The sequence below is a fragment of the Mastacembelus armatus genome, chromosome 20 (genome assembly GCF_900324485.2).
Source record: "Mastacembelus armatus chromosome 20, fMasArm1.2, whole genome shotgun sequence".
Taxonomy (NCBI): domain Eukaryota; kingdom Metazoa; phylum Chordata; class Actinopteri; order Synbranchiformes; family Mastacembelidae; genus Mastacembelus; species Mastacembelus armatus.
The window spans coordinates 5218790-5244672 of NC_046652.1; the positions used below are offsets into that span (position 1 = coordinate 5218790).

Here is a 25883-nt window from a genome sequence, read left to right on the forward strand (position 1 = left end):
TTTGACTGCTCATTCTTTATACTAAATGGAATAAAAGAGTGGAGCTATGCAATCTCAGAGGACTGTGAGTGTACAGTTGACACTGTATGAGCATTTTTTACAGAGATACAATGCTGGATTTAATGCATCAAGGACTATAGCCAAGAACACCACAGATGTGGTTTATATATCTCATGCACTGAAGTTTCCAGCCTCATTTTTATTTATCTGTCAGTCTGTCCATCCATTCAACCAACAGACAGGAAGTGGCCCCGTTATGTCGGGAGTGCAGAACGTGATAAAAAACCTGCCCTTTCGTCTTACTGGTGTGACACTCATTATGATCCCCTCATCAGCAACCTGGTTCCATTCTCACTAATGTCCCTTCATCACAGAGCTGTCAACATACAAACAAACCATGATTTAATGACCCATGACATCACATCTGTTTGAATGTGAGGGTCTATCATGTAGCAGTATGGCAGAAACAATTACTAAAGATGGATCCTTCTGTCATTTGGAAGGAGCCATATTCCCTTTGTCTTACTCTATTATCCACTATGTGCAACTGAGTGTGTGAGAGACAAAGAGAGAGGTATCCTCTTTCATACTGAGTGACCAACTTTAAAGTGATGATGACTTTGAAGTATGTTTCTCATAGTACTAGTCAAGACACTGGAACATGGAACATACATTATAGATTTGCCCATTACAGCATATTAAATGTATATTAAAAATTTCACACATGAATAGGTATTCCATGTATGATTGATGCTTCTCATACTCTGCGTGGAGCATGGTGATTGGCTACCATGTAATGAGTTTTCATAGGCAAATGACTAATGTTTTAAGCAGTCAGGAAAAGTTTTAGGAAGAAGGAAATAATGTGCAGAAAAGCACATGTTAGCACTACTTTCTGTCTCTGCATGTACATGCCATTTCTGTAGACACTTTAATGGTAACCTACAGAGTTAAAGGCAGACTAAAAGGAATTAGACCAATTTGTTGATGTTAAAAGGGTATGGGCAACTTATGTGAAGGGAATAAATATAAAAGACAGCAAGTGATGCAAAGCAGCATATTTGCCCTGTATGTCTCTGTGGCAAAAGTACTTTAATCATTTTATTGCTTGTATTTGGACTTTAAAAGTGATGCATGAGTATTGCTCCATTTGTGTTTTTTCCTAGTGTTTTGTTTAAATGTATTTCTATTTTGTAAACCCAAATGATGAGCCTTTGTACTACATTAACATTGTAAATACATGTCATTACAAGTAGATGAGTTGTTGCCTACAATAAAAGATTTACCAACCAAGTGACCAAAGATAGCTCACAGACACATATATGGAAAGGTCATAGATTTATTCCCTACCATAACTAATGGATGTGGATGGTTTTAACTAGGGCACTTTGCCATTCCATATACAGTATGTATGCAATCTCTAGCACAGCATTTATACATTAAAAAGTTGGCATACGTGTATGTTTTTAGTTCTAATCATGACCTATATAGAAAGTATTTACAAGAACATTAAATGAAAAAGAATTGATACTTATGTTTAAATATTCTGTATCTAGACTATAAATTTACAGATGAAAAATTGTTCAATTATACTCAGATGAAATGAAGTATATGTCTCAAAGGAAATTTAAAAACAGGAGTGAGATACAGATATATACTGTATGTGTGATATGCCACTGTTCAACACTGCAGAATTAGATGCCTATGTAGGTTCAAGTGTTTTGAAAAATGATATCTGAGTTGTGCCCTTAGGGATGCTTTCTAAATCAGAAGCATCACCTTCTAAGAGAGGTGCTGCTTTCTTTCTTGTTAGATGAGGCTATTCTTAGTCCTTTGATGAAAAAGCCTTTCAACAACTTTGTACCCAAAGTATGTAGCAGAAAAGTTACATTTGCTCCAACAAACAGAGTAACAAGTGTTTTAGTAGGCCAGATTTCCTAAATGTGGTGAATCCGTTGTGGCTTAGGGTAATTTCTTCTGCCTGCAGCCAACAATGTACATTAGAATGTTTAATGTGTATGCCAGTGTGTTGTACAGTATGTGTTTATGTGTTTGTGTGTGTGTGTGTGTGTGGGTGTGTGTGTGTGTGTGTGTGTGTGTGTGTGTGTGTGTGTGTGTGTGTGTGTGTGTGTGTGTGTGTGTGTGCCTGATAATGTTTGTGTTAATGACCTGAGGCAGTGCAGTCAGTCATCCTTACCATCTGCTAGTGGTGGCAAATAACCCGTGTGGTCAAGCATAGACAGATGAATCATCTAGTTGGCTTCCAGACCCAAACTTCACATCATGTCAGCCACAACAGATCAGTGGGATTGATTTTTTACACATGTCCCTGCGACCTAATCCAGAGGTCAACAGCTGCCTTCAGTGTTTTATGTATTAGTAAAATGAGCTGTTGGAACAAAGGGGTGTGAAGTATACATTAAAAACTTTGTAAAGAAGTATTTTCTCAATTCAAAACCATAATTGAATGTGATTGATTTACTTATTTAGAAGAAGTGAAATTTCAATTTTAACTACATTTTGTTGATTCATGATTTAATAATGCTATGCATTATTCAGTTTTATGATGAATGTGAATTTTTTGTAATATCTTTGTACTTCATACCCAAAGACCACAAATTGTAAACTACTCAAAAAAACAATTCTATTGGTGACTGTCGCTTTAGTAAGACTATGGGTCTACAGCCATGGCACCATTCCTGTGGGCTTGTACTTAGGGAAGCAGTGCTTTAAAATAGCTAAATGCTAATGGAGCATGCTTATATGTACACACTCACCATTTTAATACAGTGATGTACATAGGCGTAATATTTACCATGTTATATTTCCACTAACAACAAAGTACAGCTGAGACTGTTGGTAAACGGTAGCTCATCATGCACCACCCAGTCATAGGACTGGGATGCAGTAATAGTACTGCATGCTGTAAAATGCTTTTCTCCTTGAAATCTGCAGATAATGTAGCCTTTCTTATACAGTAGCCAGCAAGGTCACTGTATGATTAATCCAAAGCATAAATGCTACAAGGACTGACATAGTGTGAAGTGCTGTGTGTTGTTTGTCCTGAATCACCATGTGGGTGGTGGGCAGTGAGTCGCTTTTTTATTACTGCATGCTGCTAACAGATGGTGGTCCTCTCATTCAGACATTAGTGGTTCCTCCACACAGTGCTGGTTTCACCATGATTTCTCCGTCTGCAGTGTTTCAGATAGTGCTTTAATGTTAGGTACGCTGAGAACAGTGGCATTAAAAGGTTTCTTGAGAAATTCCATAAAACATTTAGTCAAAAATGGAAAAAAGAAAATGAATATTCATCACCCACTATAATGTTTCTCCAGAAATTGAAGCTTCTAACATGGATGTAGTTCAGCAACAGAGACCACAGACACACTGAAAGTATATCTGAGATACTTGTCTGTACTGTCTACACTGGTGCACAACACAATGGGACCAAGTGCATCCAACAGAAGAAGTGACAATAAGAGCAGCATCTCTGGGATGCTGTCACCTTGAGAATCAATTAAACAGAGAAAATGGCTTGTCAAGAAAACCATTTCAGATTCCATTTGAAAACCACCTGTCTTGAAAGCGCCTGACATCAAACATCAGGTTATTAGACATTAACAGTCTAATGTTTGTTGTGTCTCAGTCAGGAAAGACATTTATATGCTGGAACAGTTTTGTGGAGCATTTGTTTGATAAACATTTCAATATGGGAGCAATAAATGTGCCACAGACCATAGCCAACCAGTTGCTTCTGTGAAATTGGCACAAGGGCAATCAGAGGTTTATGAATGGGCTTCCCTGTTTATTCCTCCAACACTTTCCCACCTCCAGATTTTATCAGCACCCACATTTTTTTTTTCCATTGCTTCTCACACCATGAACCCATTTTGACTCCTTTCTCTTGATTATCCCACTTCCCTTAGTTCCTTGTTCTCTGTTTATCCTTGTGTCATTCTTCCTTGTATGACTTTGTCAACCTTCTTTTTGTTCTCTTGTTTGAAGGTCTTATTCAGTCCATACAAGACATATAACAATACATGACTTTTTCAGGTTATCTGTGTAATTCTGATGCTGTATATATTTTGTACTAATATGTGCAATATAATTTCTACAATATACTGAAAAGAAAACTGAGAAAAGTGTTTTTATATTGTGCTTCATGTGTTACTTTTTGGTACCCCAACTCTGTGACCCTAATTTGTCTTGTCTTGTCTTGCTATGATGGAACATCATAGTAAACACATTATTAGTTGTTTGTGTGGCCTCTGAAGATTTACTTCAGTTGCGTCCTGAATTATCCGTTTACTGCACTAATCACAGAGACATCCCCATAGGTTTCCTTCTGCGTGCGTGCGTGCGATGCGTGCATGTGGTGCGTGCGTGCGTGAGTGAGTGACTGCAAGCCTGTGTACTTGGCCGCTATCTGCGCCTGCCCCTGGTGACAGGATGTGAGGCAAGGAGAGGAGGGAGGAGCTCAGCCCTGTCATTGGGGAATTCTTATCACACTGAACCAGGAGACACACACAAATGCAGCATCAAACACAGAGATGCGTGGACACTGGGGCATACCTACACTGCACACACTCAAAGACATGTAGAGCACATGTGAACACATTCAGGCTTGACAAGAAGCACATGTTTCACAAGAAGCGCATACAGTCCTGACATGTCAATAAACTGATTGATTGTTCAACAGAAAAGGAATCTGTTCTTATAACAGATATCATTCACCTAGAATAGAATTAAACATACTGTTTTCAACCAGGATTTAGATTTTGCTTTTCTTCTGTTATTGCAAACCGAATTTATTTTACTTTTGAACTGCTGGTCAAAGAAGAGAAACAGTTTGATTTCATCTTGAGCTTATAAAAATTGTGATATGTATTTTTTTATTATTTAGTAATGTCTTGTAGATTAATTGTACAGATTCATGCTGGATCAGTAAAATAATTGAAATATTCATGGATAGCTACATAAATCTTCAATTGCAGCCGTAACACACACTTCTTGTGTACACATCTCTCCTCTCCTCCACTCTGCCTATTTGTCAGGGTTATGGTGGAGCATCTGAGGCCAATCCTATGAGGCATCAAAGAGATCTTACACAGCTGATACTACATTAACCTTCACGCTCCTCCTTTTCCTCCTGCCCTTCATATATCCCCCAGTTTCTCCTTCTCTCCTGTCATCTGCCCTCTGCATGACTTCACTCTGCTCTTTTCCATCACTTCTTTAATATTCTGTTTTCTCACCCATGCCTAACCTCTTCTGTCTTCTCTCCTAGGCTGTCCTCTGCACTCCTCTCTTCTCTGCTCCTCTTCATCCTTCTTTCCTCTCTACTACTCTTCATTTTCCTTGAGTGATAGGAGCAAGACAGCAACATGGCGGGGGGAGAGGAGACAGCAGAGAAGTTACTTCATCAACCATAGTCTGATAATTCATCAGTAGCCGTTTAGTGTGCTGCTACTTCGTCTTCATTAGCAGCTGCTGGTTTCACTTCATTCAAAAGTCATTAGAAAAGTTATCAAAAACCCTGCAGCATTTTCTTGATGCACCCCTCTCTTCTTAGGTCTTCATTTTAAAAGAAAACCTGGTCTCTCTATGCAATTTTGATATGATCAGCTTTCTACTAAATATCATTGAAGCTGCAGGAAATTGCAGGCTATGTGAAAACCTCTGCATAGAAATAGAGTTTTAGGTGATGAGAAGATATTAAATGAGTCCCATTAAACAATAGATGAGCTAACAATGTTTCATTTAGGAAAGATTGATGACTCTTTGGAATGAAATGAAAATGTATGCATAGCATTTGAAATGAAACAATTTCTACAAAGAATTTATTCTGACTTATCAGATCAGAACAGAATATATTTTTTACCACAGTGCTAATAGAGGGTACAATTGGTGCAGGAATGATGTTGGAAGGGTTTGTTTAACGTTGTAATTCATTTTCCCCCCCCCCACAGATAACTACTGGAACTCTGCATCATTTACCACCCCTTCATCCTACTTGCACTTTGCCACCTTCCAGGGTGAGACCAGTGCTGACATCTCCTTCTATTTCAAGACCAGTGCACCTTATGGTGTCTTCCTGGAAAACCTGGGCAACACTGATTTCATTCGCTTGGAGCTCAAATGTAAGACTCATCGGAGTGATCTTCTTCTTTCTCTCACCCTGACTCTTTATCTAGCTTAGTGTGAGGTTTAATCCAGCAGTCAGTCTGATAGTGCTGGGAGCAAGTTGTCACTACACACACACACACACACACACACACACACACATATACAAGCTTTAAATCCCATAGACACACAGGCAGATGCAGACATACACATCAGCAACAGCCATTTGCTTTCCTGATTATGGCACACTACTTTGTGTGATTGCAAAAGAGAGCAATCATTTCTTTAAGGTAATTGGTGTGTGCAATAATTATGTCCATTATGAACCTCTGTTTAACCAAATCACCCATTTTCAGGGATGACAAAACACAAACTCTCAGGCACACATATATACAAACACAGAGACGTTAACGTTTTCCCCTCTCTTTTACTAAAACATTTCTGCAAACGAGAGCATTTAAACCTCTTATAAGTTCACCCCCACAAGCTTTTTGACAACACACAAAGACACACATACCCCAACGCACATGCAGATTCACCAAATGCTGTTAGTAAGTGGGTAATTCTATGTACATCAGTACTCATTGACACATTTGGTGTGTTAAGCATTACTAAAAGAAAAAAAACCGATTTAAAACTACTCTAATTCTCAGTTATAATCTCTGTGTTATTTGTTCTGTGGAAAAAAGATCATACTGTATTGTGAAGGGGGTTGCTGGCAGAACATGGCTAATGATAGGTGGCTATTTGCATCCCACTGGGATTCAAAGGGATGTGAACATTTGGTGTCGAAAGATACTCACTGACAATTTCCTGCTGCTGTGCCTGGTTGGTCATTTCATATCCAAATGCCAACCAGTTAACAGACACAAAGTCAGCAGTTTATTATAGCTAAAATTAGTTTTACACAAAGTCAGATACACATCTATACATTGACACTTTCATCCATCCATCCCTTATCTATTATCTATTGTCTGCCTGCTTATTCCTATTCAAAGTGACAGGGATCTGCTGGAGCCTATCCCAGCTCTCTTTGGGTGAAAGGCAGGAGTACACCCTGGACAGGTCACCAGTCCATCACAGGGCCACATAGAGACAAACAACCTCACACACTCACACTCACTCCTATGGGCAATTTAGAGTCACCAATCAACCTGACATACATGTTTTTGGACTGTGGGAGGAAACCAGAGTACCTGGAGAAAACCAGGGGTTCAAACCAGAAACCTCCTTGCTGTGAGGCAACAGTGTTAACCACCAAGTCACTGTGCTTTCCATCTACACATTAATTTTTGCAGAATAAATCTATATCCTGACAATATACTGTACATACAAGTACAGTGAGAAGTTTGCCAAAGGGGTTTGGTATTTGTCTTCCAAATGTGCAAACAAAACACACAGAGATACAATAAATAGTCTGTCACAGCCTCACAGCTGAGTGGAGAAGAAAGGAAGTGTGTGTGTCAGTGTGCATATGTGTGTTGTGAAGCTTTCGAAATGCCCCCATACCAATTTCCTCTCTCCTCACCCTTTCTATCACCTTGCATTTTGCCCCACAGCACACATTAGCAAAACGACTCATGCACACACACATGCTCACGCATAAACACACACATAATCTCTGCCCTAGCTCTGGTGCAAAAACTGTATCTACTGCAATCCAGTCAGGGCATGAAATTACTAGCATTAAGCCAGAATAGCATAGCTGTGCCATTGCAGGAGCTCAAAGCACATACACACCCACAGATACACACACACACGACCTTGTACAAAACACATATTACTGTGACCTCAGCAGACTCAAAGTCATCAACTTGACACAATTCCTCTTAAAAGGGTAATATAAAGAATTAGGAATAGACACATTTGGGAGGCAGCACTAAAGATATATTCAGAATCATTTGAACCGGACTGGTAACAGGATTGAACAGACTGAAAGGTCCCTGCATACAGAAATTCTTGACTTCTGGGATGCTGTGACTCAGGGGAAAGTATGTATGCACCATGTTTTTAGTCCTTAAAAGGCTGCAGTTTCAGTGATAGTCTTGCCCAAAGATTAGAAGCATTTTCACCCCGCTATCCAGCTGATAAATATACTTTGCCACTGGACATTTCAGCTTACAAAAACGTGTTATTGTATTTATGCGAAGACCAGACAGACAGAGTTTACATCTGAGGTTTAGCAGTAGTCTGTGCAGCTCTGGCTTTTTAAAGTTGTCAGACGTCTCTCTGACTTCTTAATGCAATATAGAGTCGAGTACCAAGGAGAAATGCAACCAGCCATTTTTTTCAGACTCTATAAAAAAAAAAAACTGTCAGACTCACACTTCTTTTATCTGGAAATACTTTGGATTCTTTGCATTGGAAGTATGCAAGTCTTTTTTCTGATAAAAGTGTAAAGGTTTCATCTGGAGAGCCTTTGCATCACAAAGACATACGTTTTGGTTTTTTTTTTTGGTTTTTTTTTTGCTTTAGATCTTGTTGCAGCATCAACAGCAGCTGGTTTGCCATTGCAGTCTGAATTTGGCTCACACTTAAACACTCTGACATCCATTTGAAAATAGATGAACAGCAAAATGAAACAGCAGATAGAAAAACATACACACACATTTGCACACCCACACAATCTGTGATGTTTAACATAAAGACATACACAATCTCTTTCACCATTTATTATTGTCTGGCGGTGCTGTGCTGACACATACGTAATTCAAAACATGGCTCCTTTAAGCTTTCAAATTAAAAGATTAGTTAATAGAAAAAGAAATAGCAAAAATACAAATAATCTTTACTTTCTCCAGGCCAACATACGAGTATATGCACACACTCAAAATTACATTAGTACACATATTTACACTTATGACACCCATCACATTAATGCAATTAGATAAGGTAAGTTCTGTGCGCTGGGGGCACTTTAGTTCTCATTTCTGCCTGTGGACAGAGTGTAAAACAAAGCTGTGGGGCATTTATCTTGCTTTGTAGTGCCACTGAAACAACACACACATACACATAAGTATTCAAATACACATGCACTCACATGCTGTTCAAAGTGCAAGGTAGGGAAAAGAAAAGAAAGTAGCAAATGAAAAGGACAAATTAACAGACAATACAGATTTTTAAAGATTGAAGAAGGGAATACACACGGATGAGAGGACAGATTCAAAGGTGGATGAAATGAGGAATGTTAACAAGTTAAGAAGAACAAAGAAAATGAGAAAAATGAAGGGCGAAAACAAAAAGGAAAGACGAAATAAAAATATGAAGTGTGAAAAATAAGTGGAGCGAAAAAGATCATGAGTAGATGAAAGCAATTATAAAATGAGAAAACGGCCCAGCATATCGATTGGGCAACATTACGGCAAAAGTATATTTCCTCATTGACAACTACATAAAATTATCCATTCTAATATCTGAATCAAATTAAGCCTTAATGAAGCTGTAATAGAGAGTTATGAAATGGTTATTAATCATTTCTATGACTGTCACACATCCACCATGCAGCACTACCCAGAATATAAAACAGATTCATATAGCAGTTTACTTTTCTAAACAAATGTGAAATGTCTAAGTTTAATATTTGATTGTGAGCATTTACATGCATCAGAATTTATAGATTTACATGTATTCTGCATGTATTATATTTCAAGACATATAGGGTCCTGGGTGCACACATGGACACACAGTGGGGTGTCTGGCAGCTTATGAACACCAATTGATGAATGAGTGGTGTAGCTGTGGCGGCATATATTTTTGTTTTAAATGTTTTGTGAAGCCCTGGTTGTTATCATCCTAGAAGATAAAAAAAAAATGCTATGTGGATCATTTTTAGACCATTGGACACAAACAAGTCTGCCTCTACAGGAATATGTAGTGACAAACACTAAGGTATGACTCTATGGAAATTATGAATCCAAATAAACAGTGTCTTGCAAATAGAAAATATCGCCACTCAACTGTGCAACAACCTCATAGAATCTATTATCTAGTGTATATGGTTAGTGGTGACTTGTGACTGGTTAAACTTTGGTTTATATACAGTTGGAGGAAAGAACACACATGATTGTTTTCATTCCTTGTGGGACCTCTGCAGTTCCTGGAGATTTACACTAAAAACCTTAAACACAGCCATTACTTTCCTATCCCTAAACTATACACTAACCTTAAACCAAGTCACACTAAAATTCATTGATTTGCATCTGGTTCCCATGAGAAAGGTCAAGTTCCCCCAATGTTATTAATACCAGGCATGCACACATGCTCCCGCAAACACACACAGCATATAGATTGATCACTTTTTCATAAAGAGAGGTTAAAAGGCATCACAGAGTGATCTGATCATTGTATTTTCAAAACATATGTATGTGACAAGTGATAGGCTCCAACACACACACACACAGAGTTTTTTAGCAATATCTAAGAAATATTTACCTGTCGTGAAAGGTATAACAGTGCCACCTGTTGGCCTGCTGACATATTATGCTACTAAACTACAGCGCAGCAATGAACTTCATATTTCAGCCGTGTTTTTTCCTCCAAACACACACAGACACACATTCATTCACTGTAAGCTGACTAAATTTAATCACACGGAAAAACAAAAGCTTGCGCTCTTCCATTTCTGCCATTTCTTCTATTTCCTGTTCATTTACACAGTCTTCACCCTGTCTGTTTCTTCTCTCCTGTGTGACTTTCTTATCTCCAACAAAAGTGGAGAAACCTTTCAAAATTTAGTAACAGGAAGAAAAAAATACACCACCAGTTCCTGGCATACTGTATATTGACTACTGAGATTAACCCTGTCTAAAGCTGTGATTATCCCTGTACTGCAAAGCTGAAAGCTTTACAAGCCAAATGAATGGCCTTGACACAAATGAGCCATTATATTAGAATGCAAACACATATTTACCTGCAGAATATATTGACAGAACAAGAGAGAAGGGCTAGAGAAAGTTGTTTTTTGTGTTGTTCCCTTACACTCTTTTTGCAGCTCCGCGGGTGGTCTCCTTCTCCTTCGATGTTGGAAATGGACCTGTGGAGTTAACAGTACACTCAGCCACACCCCTCAATGATGACCAATGGCATCGTGTAATGGCTGAGCGTAACGTGAAAGAGGCAGTCCTTCAGTTGGATCAGACCTATCGAACATCTCAACTTGCTCCTGCACAGGGACACACACGGCTAGAGCTGTTCAGCCAGCTCTACGTTGGTGAGCTGTACATACACACACACACACACACACACACACACACACACACACTCCCTCGTAATCCAAACAATTGACAACCTTCATGTGTAAGAATTGCTCACATACACACACTTGATTTAACTGTGAACACTTTATATCTGCTTTGCATAGAGAAACACGCTATAATTAGGAATTCTCATGTGTTGAAAGCAAATGCCTAAGTATATAAAATCCATGCAATCATAATTTCATTGAACTGTAAATTAAAAAACTTTTTATCTGTATGTTCAGTAATGCTGTTGATATAGTCATCCACTGTGTGGACTGTTTCATACAGTAAGTTAAAGATGCACCAGCATTAACTGGAAATCACTATGTTCTTTCTGAAGAGGCTTCAGTCCAGCTTACCCACAGAAATTAATGTTAATCCTACACACACCCATTTCATGATATACACACATCCAAGTAAATGATGAGTTTTAATAACGTTAAAACTGAGCTTCAGTGCTGGCTATGAGGGCATGTGACTAAAATTAACTTAGCTCACGTACAGAGGTCATTTGTTTGATACTTTAATACTTTGACTCAGAATTTATACTTTGGATTAAGAAACTATTACAGCACAAAGAAGTACATTGCCCCCTGACCTCTTCACTTTCACATAAAAATTTTGTATCAGCAATTAGACAGATCAAGCCCTAATCACACCAGTAATACCTAACTGCTATACTTTTTTTGTTTAAACGGTGTGGTTTCTTCCTTATGGGTTTATCTACCTCTACACATAATGCCTCTTGGCCTCTCAAGCTCATCAGGAATACAAACATAAGAGCACGCTTTCACTTTTCTGTTTCTACCTTTTTTGCTGAGCCACCAATACCCTCTGAGCTAAATTCTTGGGCTAAGATAGTTTTAGGGATTTGCAGAGAGAAGAAAAAGTGCTGAGGCGGATCACAAAGTTCCTACTATCTCATGGAAAAAGTTCTGCCTAAAGGAGATTGTCCCATATTTCAATCAGGCATCCTGATGTGATAGCCTTAACCCGCCTGATCCCCGTTTATTACGTAATTTCATCGTCTCATCACTTTTTCTGATTCCACTTCTGCTGAAACATCCTCACCTTATCATGTCCCAATTTGCCTCTCAGTGTATTTATACTTTCATTTAGTGAAATGAAAAGGGCCAAGAAAGTTTTTTGTCATTGTAAAACTGGCATAGAGCTGCTATGAAAAGCAGAGTATAATGGCTTCCAGATAGCACCTTGGCCATCATCTCATTTGCTTGCGTGGATTCTGGCGTTTTTTTGTTGAACTTGAACAGGAGAAGGCATAGGCTTGTATGAGTGACACAATTTAGGAAACGCAAGAAACAGTGGAGGATACAGAGATAGAGCAGGGGAAGAATTTTATGTAACAACGGCCACAGAGGTGACAACAGCTTCCCATAGCTGAACTCTAATTGACATCTGAGTATTGCTTTGGGAAGTTACATTGGGAAACTTAGGAAGTGGCCCAGGCACTAAAGGGAAGTAGATTAGATTTGTCCTTTGACACCTGCAAAGAGAAAGATTTTTGTGCTTGATTGAGATATTTGGAGAGAGTGGGTATAGCTCTGCAGACATTAAGATTTCGTCTAAACACCCTGCTGCCTTGATATTGATGCAGCTGTTTGAGAGTAGTGAGCTAGAAAAAAACAACACATGCTAGTGTCCTCAAACACAACTCTGGATTTTGCGGCAACCATATTTGTTCGCAAAAAGTCAAATAAACCACCCCTAGAAGTGATCTGTTCATCTAACTCAACAAAGCACCATGTGGATTTATAATGGGGACCTTATTTTTGCTCACCTTGGTCTCATATCTGTCCCAGTATCATCTCCTTCTCTCTTCCTCAATCAACATGCTCCTCATCAAGCATTTGATTGCTTTAGTGTTTACTGCACAGTGGCTCATTTGCTCTAATGGCCTTGAGAGTAAATGTTATACCATCCGCCTGCTGTCATTTACTTCACACTGTTAACTTTTAGCTCTCCAATTCACTTCATACATGCACATAACTATAAATCTTGCTGCACTTTATTCATTTAATGCCACCATCTGTTCTTTTGATTTCCCTCTTGATTAATGCTCACTATTACATTTTTTTATATAATTTTGCATGTTTGCTTAATTTGCTCATGGTTGGATTGCTTTGTCTTTCTTTTCTATTTTGGTCTTTGTTTGGCTTGTCTGTGTTCACGGATCCACATTGTGCTTGTTGCTGCTCACTGCATGTGTGCGACACCTGTCACAGGGAAACCAGCCTCGCTCACCTGCCAAGACAGTAGGTAACATTTAATAAGTACAATGAAATGTCTCTGTGACATTGATTCAGGACCATAATGGCACATTCGATTTTTACGGTACACACCAAAACACAAGTAAAGGACAAAATCTCACCTATAGTTCAGCTAAAGTGTGATTTATTTCATCTAAATCAGCTGAGGCTCTACACTTGTTGTGATTAAAGTTCCTCCAGCATTAAGCTTCTGAAATGTTATTGCTGTTTCTTGAAACATACTAAGTACATGTACATTTCTGGAATTTCTGTAAATGTAACATCCGTCAGAAGCAAATCCATTACCAACCTTTAAGACCTTCAGCATTGCCCCTGGGTAAAATGGGAATTATGTCCACCCTCTCACTAGAATTGCTGATGAAATGACATTTAGACCAAAGGAATCAAAATACTCATACAATGGACATAGCATCCCAGAGTACATCCCCAAAAGCATGGAGTGGATAAACACTGTACTGAGGATCTCTTTAGAGTTGAACATCAAACAGACAGAAAGAAAAAGGAAGTATTTATTAATCCACTTATTGAATGGCAATCGAAGAACAGCCGCACAACAGATGTGCAGCCTGTTAGTATAAATTAGGATTTCATCTGCATGGTTAGATTAGGCTTTCAAAATAGAGCACATGCAATCTACCCACAGTACGTACATGTGTACGATGTGTAACTTATTTTCCCTAATTCTTTACATTATTTAAGTATATACTTATACTTTATGTTTATTCATTAGTACATCTCTACTTAGTATAATGTAGAATCCACACCAACGCATCATCACACCCAGTGAGGGTCAAAAAGTCACATTTTAAGTCATACTGCCTAGGAATTTGGCTGTCGGATGTTGTGTCCGTATGTATATGTATATGTATATGTATATGTATATTATTTTTTCCTTTAATAGCATACAAGAGTCACATGCATCATACCTTTCAATAAATAGCTCTGAACCTGTCACGTGTTTGTGTGCATTTCACTCTGTGAATGTTTGTCTCCACGCCAGTACTTCTATGCAGTCATGTATTGAGGTACTTGTATGTGTGTACTGTATACACTAGAGCCTGTTTAATAATTGATTTTAATGCATGCACTCATATTGATATGTCAGCAAAGTAAAAATGTTGATACTGATATAAATACATAACATGAACATTCTTGCTAATCTGGTTGCAACAAAGACTATTTTATATTTAAATAAAGTGAATTGTCAAATGTAACTGTATATATAATTATAAAATAAAAGTATGGTCTAGCAGTAAATTTCACCAAAGATTAAATTATTTTAAGTAACGACAAAACACTGAACAAAGTAGGCTATACTTATTTAAATTAAGAAACAGGAACAACATACCTACATAAAATTTATAAAGTGGATATCTGTCAGTTTCACTCAGGCTCTGCTAGACACCATTAGCGATATATAGAAAAGCTTTATGCACCTGTGTGAGTGTGTGTGTGCCTGTGTACGTGCCTGTCCCAGTCTCGGCAGGCCTCATAGCCTGCTGCCCATTTAATCAGAGACTGATTTAGACCTGAGTAAACAGGTGGCAGAAACCTCCAGCCAATCAGTGGTACAAAATAGATTAATTAACAGGTCTACCTAAAGTCAAACCCTCTGTGGAACTGGAAAGTGGAGAAAGCATGTGAAAGCCCAGCTGCATCTTGATACAGGAGGTGAATAATGTGTTGCCTGGAAAGAATCAAAGTATATGCATTAGTAATCTCTTAGTGTGTGTGTGTGTGTGTGTGTGTGTGTGATATCTGTGTGGCTAAGCTAGCAGGTGTGTGTGTGTGAGGGTGTGTGTGTGTGTGTGTGTGTGTGTGTGTGTGTGTGTGTGTGTGTGTGTGTGTGTGTGTGTGTAAATGATGCAACAGCTAAGGGAGGAAACTGTATCAGCAAAACTGTGTCTTCGTAAGGACTATCCTTGAATGGACACATCTCTGTAATTCAAGGGATGGAATTGAAAGGTTTAAATAAGTAAAATGCCCCTTGGCTCTTATTAATGACAGTGCACGAGTGTATGTGCATGCTTGTGTGTTTATCTATACAGTGTAACTGTGCTCTGTGGGTGTGCTTGTGTATGTCTGAATCTACACCTGTGGGTATATGTTTATGAGTGTGGTTATTGCTATAGTCATTTAGGTGCACATTAAGCTATTTAATACCCCTGCTCTGTCCAAGTTAATGGGTAGTTAGACTGTAATGGTGCAAGGCCAGAATGACGATGGAAGCACTTTAGAGGAATGGCTATTGACACCCCAAGGCTAAGGATTAATGCTTATATTGACACGTTCAAATAAGGTATGCTTTGTGTGGTGTTTGTCTGCAGTATGTATCTTACATGCATCCGTGCATCCATCTACATGCGTATGCTGGTGAGATGTTCATTAGGAAACAGTGTTCATTACACTCCTCTAATTAGCGAAGAAATCAAACAAGCTGAAGGTTGTTTCAAGAACATTTTCACAGTTGGAACGATTTACGTGACATTACTGGCTTCCTCCAGGCTTTAGGATATTAACATTTCTGAGAGAGATTAAAACAAAGCCTCTTGCATTCAAAATTACATCTTTGACCCTGTCTTCAATTTGTCCTCCTTCTTTTTCTTTTTATTTTACTCATTTTCCCAATGGCACATATCCTTGCTACACAGATACAACCTCACCTCACCTCACCTGTATTTACTAACCTTTTCCTCTTCTCCTCAGGTGCTGCAGGGGGGCAGAGGGGTTTCCTGGGTTGTATCCGAGCCTTACGGATGAACGGCATTACTCTCGACCTGGAAGAGAGGGCCATGGTCACACCTGGAGTCAAGCCTGGTTGCCAGGGCCACTGCACCAGTTTTGGGATATACTGCCAGAATGGAGGGAAGTGTGTGGAGAAGTATAACGGCTATTTATGTGACTGCACTGCCACTGCCTACAATGGCCCTTTCTGCACCAGAGGTAAGAGGCATTTTAGGGAAAACAGTTTCAGCTTCTAATTGAACAGAAATAATCATGGGTCTGTAAATGACACTGAATGTGTGTCACACTGCTTTCCTTGAAATTGCAAGACAAATGGATCATTCCCTTTGTGGGTTTTCAGTTTTTATGTAATTTTTTTTTCTTTTCCTTTTCTTTCCTTTTTGCCTGCACTGCAGGATACAATCTCCTGAGGTATCTAATAGTAGCACATAACTGATTTTAATAGTTTTCTTTGTATTCCCTTTCTCAAACCTAACGAAGTATCTTTCTGCTCAGACTTTTAGAACGACACACTGAGTCATAATCTCTCATCTAACACCTTTCAACAACTTTTACGGGTATATTTGTGAAAGCACGTTATCATTCAGCCCTTCTTTACCTCACAATGTGAGTCAAATAGCACCAGGATTACTGCTGGAGTAGTTATGTTTCCATGAGCTGCATTGCCTGACAACCCACTGTGATTTTCGCTGCACTCTGTGATTGTCCTCACTTCCTATTCAGTTTGTAACTGTCGGTGTAGAAAGTGTTTGGGCTTATGATAAAAGGCATCGATTGAGAGTGATATTGTGCTTACCCACCAATTCTGCCTGACTTTAGAGTGCTCTCACTGAATACTAATATTGTGCAGATGCAGAGCCAAGAGCTCAAACTAAAAAACAAAATGTCAAAGTCACTTCACTAAGCAGAGGGTAGCTGTAGATTTTTGAAGTTCAGAGATGAGAAATGTCACACTCTATCTCTGCTACTGCACTGATGCATATTGCTAAAACATCATGTTTGTTTCATAGGGATTCATTAGATACACTATTAAAGTTCTACTTCCCAAAACAAGTTTTGATAAAATGCTCTAGGGAGGAAAGCAGCAGTGCTGTCAAAGGCTTTCTGCTAGCTCCCAGTCAGAGAGTTGATCCCCGACACGTGAATTAATTTGTTTCTTACAGCCGAATAGTGTTTTTCCCCTGTGCTCTTGGCAGGGGGGTGACAAGATGACAGAAAAGCATAGTGTGTGTGTGTCAAAATGTGCGTGTGTGGTGAGGAAGAGGGCGACAATGTGTGTTGATATATTAGTGTAAAGCATAAAAAGAGCCCCTCTTAATTCTGCCATAACCAATCAAGCATTTCACAATTTAGAGAAAAGAGATTCTACTTACATACACTCACTTTATGGGGACTGAAACCTGTTTACACACTCACATTGTGGTGACTCTCTGGGGGACCAGATGCTGGTTCACCATGTAAATCAGTGGGTTTTAGAGTGACAGCCCAGTTTAACCCAATGTGAAGTCTCTAGGAAAAAAAATACAGGTCAATGTCTCCACAAAGTAGTTTAGGTTTATGTTATAATTAGGGTTAGGTCAGGGTTAAGGGTGGGATTAGGTAATTAACTGTGATGTTAAAGTTATGGTAAGGGGCTATACAATTATGTGTATGTTTAAAACCTAACTTGTCAGCGCTGACACACTTTTGTCTTTACATTACTGTAACTCTGAGATCAGACTTGAAACTGAAACAAGAGAGGAAATTTCAGGTTTACATAGTTTCATCTATTACACTACATAATAGAGTTAAATAATAAAAATGGAAAGCTGAAGTTCTGCTGAGAAAAGGGATTTGCATTATATAGCACAATGTATCACTATTTTACACCAAAAGGAAGCAAAACATGCCTAGGCAGCAGCACTTGGTCTTACGGTTTAAAGGGTTAAGAAAAAAATTGAGAATAAAGATTCCGTTTGTTTTTATGCATGACATGTGACCCTGCTCTTCCTCTTCTGCCTCCTTTTTTCTTCCTTTACTGATCTGTTTCCACTCATCTTCTTTGTTGTCCTTTCTGTCCCCCAGGTGTTTCAGTTTCCCCTATTTTTGCACATGTTCCTTTTTTCTTCTTTTCTCTCATCTTCTTTTTATATTTTTTGCCTTTATCTACAATTAACCTGTACTTTTTCCTGCTTGTGTTTGTAGTGTTGCTTTCCCTACTTGTCCTTTGTTGTCTCCTTTACTTTTCTGTCACTTTCCTTCATCTCCTCTACCTATTTCTCCCCTCCATTTCCCTCTCACACCTCTCAGATTCTACTCTTCCCTTCCCTATCTTTTTTCATGTATCCATAACTCACATTCACTCTTTCCACTCTCCCCTCTTCCACTTTTCTCATTTCTTTTTCTCTTGTAATAGTTTCTCCTTTCTCTTGTTCTCCTCCTCCTTCTCAATGCACCCATTTTTTGCCCATTTATAACCTAATTCTATTTCCATCCTCCCTTCTTTTCCACTCATTCCCCTTTGAATTTTCATCTTATCTCTTTCTTCTCATTTTCTCTCCTCTCCCAGCTGACCCTTTCCCTCACTAATTTTTCTTTCTCTCCTTTCCTGAATCTCTCTCCTTCTGTCCCTTTAATCCCCACTTCTCCTCTGAATTCCCAGCAAGTGAAAAATGCATGAAGCCAGCCATAATTGCATAGTGTATTTCCATTGTATCCATATTTACACACTGCTCATGGTGCCCCACAGTATTATTACACATGCTCATTATTTAGCTTTTTTGCCCTTGAGGGTCACATTGAGCCAATGTGCCCATGTGCATACATTTTCATGGACACATATTTACAAATTTACAAACATGCACGCTCACACTCACACTCTCTCACACACACACACACACACACACACACACACACACCCTCACACACACACACACACACACACACACAAAGAGCCCTTTTGCCCTGGAGTGGGTTTACCTATATGCTTCTAGACAATTATGTGTGTTCCAGTTGAGGCTCTGGCTGGCTAGTCGAGTTCTCCCTCTTTTTGGACAAAGAGACATATAATTTATAGTTTCTGTGAATTAATGTAAAACTTTTTCTAGCTTCTGAGAATGGTAGAGCTTTTGCACTACTTCTCTTTGAGTTCAGTTTTAGCCTCATAATGATGTAAGCCTTGATTAACTGTAATGTACCTCTAAATTAAAATAGGTTGTATCACATAAACTACACAGAGATTAGTTGTGACTTATTCATTATGCCCATTAACTGCCAGGATGAATTGTGTAGCTAACAAACAGATGAAACCAATGTTAGCTTTGACGAAAGAGTAAACAAGGTAATGGCCAATAAATATCTATAGAATTATAAGATACTATTTAACTAAGATGTAAACTATGGAAATCTGTGATCTTCTAATGTTAGCTACATTAAGATATTTGGTTATATCTAATACTAAGTCATTCTAAACTGCATGATTCCTAACTCAGTAACATATATGTTAAGAAAGGCCACTGAATATGTTTACAAAGTACTGTCAGTTATGTAGCAGATATAATTTACTCCTCTATTAAGTCATTTTTAAAATGCAAATACGACATTTACAGTAAAGCATAAAATAGGTTTTAATAATATTGAAAATCCAACCTGACACTTCAAATGATCAGATTATGTTTAATTATGCTGTAATCTTGGTAGAATAGAATAATTAATTGCATTTCACAAAAGCATTACAACCATTAACAGCAAAATAATATTAGCCATGTTAAAACGACATATATACTATATGAATAATACTACACATACTGCTTATAGATTGTGGAGAATAACTAAGGTAATATGTAAATTTAAAATGCACATATACCAATGACTCTGAGTCACTGCATGGATTTGCAACACTGGCTCTGTTTTTTATTGGTAAACATTCATTTAGCACTGTCCTATTATTTTTACCCAGTATTGACAATTACATTTTCACTGACAAAGGGTGCTGCAAGTAGGTCAGTGACAAATGAATCAGATTTTTGTGAAAACCAGGTTGCTTAAGCTGATTTCTGTTATTGGTGTCTGTACCCAGCCACAGATTAGTTGTAAGGGAAGTGTAATCTGTACTGAACTTCGCAAAAAAGTTTCACATATAACTGGTCCAGCCCAGGTTGAACTACAGGTCTCTGTGATGAAATCTCTGAGAGCATTTGAACATTGCAGTGGCAGGAGTTCAAAAAACGCATTAAAGTGAATGGATATGTATGTAATTTTTGTTAGTCTGATGTCCTTTGTCTGTAATAAACTGTAGGTTGTTTCATTGTTTATTCATATACTGTTTCTTAAATGACTCAAGGAATCAAACATGCTGCTCTGACAGTGCTGCTTCTGATTTAAGTCTTGATTTAGTTAATAATCTTGACATAGAGTGACTAGTCCAGCCACATTGTAAAACTGAGTGAGAAGCTACCTATTTGAAAACATTACAAGCTCTCTTCCTGGCTAACACAGAACAATTGGCAGAATAGGTCTCTCTAGACTTCCAAAGCTGGAAACAATATCAGTGCACAGCAGAAAAAAAGAATAAAAATGTGGTGTAGCTAAATGGAGGTGAAGTTTTGCCTATACACTAATACCAGTCAGAGAACTTACATGTTTTATAGTAATAAACCTTCTATTAACTTTAAGTAGAGTGGCTTTAAGTATTTATTTTCCTGTCTCCATTGGGAGATGATGGGTGAAATGAAGCTTTAAAATAAGATGCATAGATATGCTCACTTACTTAGGTGTAGTTATACATTTTCACTGCTGCAATTCAGGGAAAGTAAACATGTCAAGGTATATTGAGTGGTATTTGCAAGCGCTCACACACACATACACACACACACACATAACTTAAGCCTCTCTGCATTTCTGTAACAGTTCTCTTTAATTTCACACACATTGTGCCTTTTGTCTCCTTTGTAAATGACATAGACATTGTGCACAAACACAAACACTGAGCAGAACTGAAACAGAAATACGTCTTATTCTCAGCATTTGATTAAAGGATTCACTGAGCCACCTGCAATGTCTGGAATATGCCATTAGGTCTGGTAATGTACTGATAAACAATATATTGTTTGGTTTTAGATGCTAGAGCGCAGCAATTTAACATCCACTTTACTGCAACTGCTGATCATGGTCATATTTATCTCTGTGTTTATTTTGCTCTGGCAAATATAATTTATCTACTTTTTTGAGTCTTGTCTGGTGTGAGTTTTTGAGTGCTTCCCCGTGGCTTCTTATTGATGTGTGATGTATTTTATCTTTCTTTCTTCTTTCTCAGGCATATGGGCATAATGTATTTGTGATTTGCATAGTTTTGACAAATATAATAATAATAATACATTTTATTTCATGGCGCCTTTCAAAGTCTCAAGGTCACCTTACAGATAGAAAAGGAAGCATACAGCATGATATACATAGAGTGCATTAAAACAACAGTAACAAGAATACATAAACGGCGGGAGAGAATGTAAAGGCAAAAGGGTGGATTATCTAGGAAGTGGGCGAAGTACAGTAAAAGTAAATTGAAATACAGAAACCCAGATGACAGAACAACAAATATGAAACAGTATGAGACAATATGAAATAGGCAGAGGGTGGTAGGACATCACGGGCTGCTTTGAGAAGTTAAGAGAGTTAGGTGGAAAACGCTATACGGAACAGATATGTTTTGAGTGATGATTTAAAAGTTGATAAGTCCGGAGACGACCGGATGCGATGAGGGAGAATGTTCCAAAGGCGGGGCGCAGTGTGGCTGAAGGATCTAGCGCCCATGGTGGCCAGGCGCGCTGTAGGGGTGCAGAGGAGAGTGGAACTGGAGGAGCGGAGAGGACGAGGCAGAGAATAGATATGAAGTAGTTCAGTGATGTATGGTGGGGCAATAGAGTGGAGGGCTTTGTAGGTGAGAAGGAGGATTTTATAGTTTATACGGAAGGACACAGGGAGCCAGTGAAGTTGTTTAAGGACAGGGGTGATATGATGTGAGGATGGAGTTCTGGTGATGATTCGGGCAGCAGAGTTCTGGACAAGTTGAAGTTTGCGAAGTGATTTGAGAGGTAGACCAGTGAGGAGTGAGTTACAGTAATCCAAACGAGAGGTGACAAAGGCGTTAATGAGTATTGCCGTGCTATCGGTGGTGAGTGAGGAACGGATGCGGTTTATGTTACGGAGATGGGAGTAGGCCGACCGGGTAGTGGTATTGATATGCTGAGTGAAGGAGAGAGTACCGTCTAGGATGACACCCAGGCTTTTAACTTGGGGGGAGGGGAGGACAGTATTGTTGTCAATTTGAATGGAGAAGGTGCTGGTTTTAGAAAGGGTGGATCTGGTGCCCACGAGGAGAATTTCAGTTTTGTCAGGGTTGAGTTTCAAAAAGTTATGGGTGAACCAGGATTTGATATTATGTAAGCAGGTAAGGAGGGAGGGAGGGGGGAGGGTAGAAGATGGAGCAGCAGAGAGGTAGAGCTGGGTGTCGTCTGCATAACAGTGGAAATTGATGTTATGTTGCCTAAGGATATTTCCTAGAGGAAGGAGATAAATAATAAAGAGGAGGGGCCCCAGGACAGAGCCCTGAGGCACGCCACAACTGACAGTAGAGGGCTGGGAGTGGAAGTTCTGGAGATGAACGGACTGGGTGCGGTCAGATAGGTAGGAGGTGAACCATGAGAGGACCGAGCCGGCTATGCCGATGGAAGCAAGGCGATGGAGGAGAATATTGTGTGAGATGGTGTCAAAAGCTGCAGTTAGGTCAAGGAGGATGAGGATGGAGACAAGGCCAGAGTCTGCGGCTACTAGGAGGTCGTTGGTGATTTTGACCAGGGCAGTTTCAGTGCTGTGAAGTTGGCGGAAACCAGATTGAAAGTGTTCGTATAGGCTATTGGCGGAAAGGTGGGTATGGACCTGGTGGTGAACAACTTTTTCCAGGATTTTGGAGAGGAACGGGAGATTGGAGATAAGGCGGAAGTTGTTAAGGTCGGCAGGATCGAGACCAGGTTTTTTTAGAATTGGTGAGATGATGGCTGTCTTGAGTGATGGGGGTACGATGCCAGAACTGAGGGAAGTGTGAATAATGTGGGTAAGATGAGGAAGGAGAGAGGGGAGACAGAGCTTGACGAGGTTGGTTGGTAGGGGGTCAAGTTTGCAGGTTGAGGGTTTGGATTTGAGAATCAGGGAAGAGATAACCGTGGTGGGTGGAATGATAAAACTCGAAAGCAGGGAGGATACTGGTAGAGAGGGAAGGGTACAGTGGAGGCAGTTCGCAGTGTCACAGATGGGGGGAAATTGCTGGTGTATATTTTCGATTTTTGATGAGAAGAAATCCAGGAAGTTATTGCACAAGGTGGTGGAGAGTGAAGGGAAGAGAGGAGTATCGGGAGGGCCCAATAAATTTTTGACAGTGGAGAAGAGGGAACGCGTGGAGCCAGAGGCGGATACAATAAGCGAGGCATAGAAGTCAGATTTTGTTTGAGTAATGGTTTGCTTGTACTTCAGTATGTGGTTTAGGTATAAGTCCTTGTGGGTGGATGAACCGGTTTTTTTGAAGAGACGTTCAAGGCGACAGGCTTGGGTTTTGAGGAGGCGGAGTTCGGGTGTGTACCATGGAGCAGAGTGCGTAAAGGATACAGATCTAGTTTTGAGTGGGGCGAAGGTGTTGAGTAGATTTCGTAGCTCACAGTTGAAATTGGATAACATGTTGGAGAGGGACGGTGTGTAATTAGTACATGAAAGGTTGTTGAGAGCAGCAGTGAAGGAGGGGAGGTCGATGTTCTTTAAGTTACGGAAGGTGATGGTGCGGGAGAGGTGGGTTTTGAAGAGAGGTAGTTTGGAGTTAAAGCAGACTAGTTTGTGGTCGGAGAAGAAGGTGTCGAGGGTAGAACATGACTGAACTGTGACGCCAGAGCAGCAGACTAAGTCGAGGGTGTGGCCTAGAGAATGTGTTGGGGAGGTGATGTATTGTTGGAGCCCAAAGCTGTCCAGACAGGAAATTAGGTCTTTTGTAGCGGTGTTGTTGGGATTGTCGAAGTGGATGTTAAAATCACCAAGAAGAATTATGTTGGCTGACAGAGAGATGAGGTCAGCTAAGAGGTCAGACAGTTCGTCCAAGAAGGTCGGGTTAGGTTTTGGTGGGCGGTAGATAGTGGCCAAGAAGGTTGGTGTGTGACCGTGAATACGTGCTATGAGAGCTTCAAAGGACTGAAAGGTGACAGTGGGGTGGATGGATATTTTGTATTTAAGGTTGTACAGTATGGCGAGGCCGCCACCGCGTCCCGAGAGGCGTGGATGGGTGAGATATGTGAAGCCAGGAGGAATAGATTGATTAAGTTCAGTGAAGTCGTTGGGCTGCTGCCAGGTTTCAGTTAAGCACAGGATGTCGAGATTGTGTTTAAGAATAATGTCAAAGATGAGGGATGCTTTTTGAGAGAGGGAGCGAACGTTAAGAAGCCCAAAATGAGTGTTGTGGAAAGGTGTCGAGTCCATGTTTCTGGGGATGTTAGCTAGTACAGAGTGGTTGATCTGGCGTATACCTGATTTTCTAGGCTGAGGTCGGGAGGATGACCAGATGGAGGGGATTGGTAGTATGGAGTCAGATAGTCAGGCATGTGGGACAGAATGGACAGATTGTCCAGTGTTAGTGTGTGGGGTACAGTGAACTGCATGTTGAATGTTGGTGGAAAGTATATGGGAGCCCAGGCGGTTAGGATGCAGACCATCTCCTGCAAAGAAGGCAGGTCGGTTCCAGAAGAGGTTGAAGTTGTCGATGAATTGGAGATTGTAGGACAGGGAGACAGACTTGATCCAAGTGTTGAGACTGAGGATTCTACTGAAGCGGCCAGAGCCTCTTCCAAACGTGGGGATGGGACCAGACATGAAAATAGTCTTACCACAGTTGCTTAGGAGGTGGAGGAGAGAGATAAAATCCTTTTTAGTCAGTTCAGACCGGTGTCTGAAATATGAAATATGATAATTCTACAGTTTGGGTTGTAAAAACATTGAAAAAACAGTGTTTTACTGTATTTGAGCATGTACCCCTGCTTGCATTAATAAAGTAAATGTGAATTTTTATGTTTTTCCTTTTTTTTTTCTTCTGTCACCTTATACAGACGTTGGGGGCTTCTTTGAGGCAGGAACAGTGGTCAAATACAACTTCATGCCCAAAGCAGTGGCAGGCGATAGTAAAGACACAAAGATCCCAACGAACCAGCTGACACCACATGAAGCAAATCTAACAAAGGAGGAAGTGGCCTTTAGCTTCAGCACATCCAATACTCCAGCTATTCTGATGTACGTCAGCTCCAAGACACAAGACTATATGGCTGTGGTGTTAAGGCATAATGGTAAGATGCACACACACACAGTTTGTGGCTGCTTAGGCTGCTTGGAGTAATGATGGTCAGTGTTGCACAGTATTCTTTTAAATTATGTCCTGGCAGGATGGTTTTGTATAATCGCCAAAAATCCTTATCAGTCAGTGGCT

At 39.7% G+C, this 25883-nt stretch overlaps 1 protein-coding gene across 1 annotated transcript in view; it reads left to right on the forward strand.

Moving 5' to 3' along the window:
• The window catches only part of cntnap2a (contactin associated protein 2a), a 333364-nt gene that overhangs the window by 282247 nt on the left and 25234 nt on the right, over positions 1 to 25883 (forward strand). The window contains exons 18-22 of the mRNA XM_026292263.2: positions 5973 to 6143; positions 11117 to 11335; positions 13607 to 13636; positions 16358 to 16594; positions 25510 to 25743. Of these exons, the coding sequence (XP_026148048.1) occupies positions 5973 to 6143; positions 11117 to 11335; positions 13607 to 13636; positions 16358 to 16594; positions 25510 to 25743 (891 nt within the window). The remainder of the gene's footprint in view (positions 1 to 5972; positions 6144 to 11116; positions 11336 to 13606; positions 13637 to 16357; positions 16595 to 25509; positions 25744 to 25883) is intronic.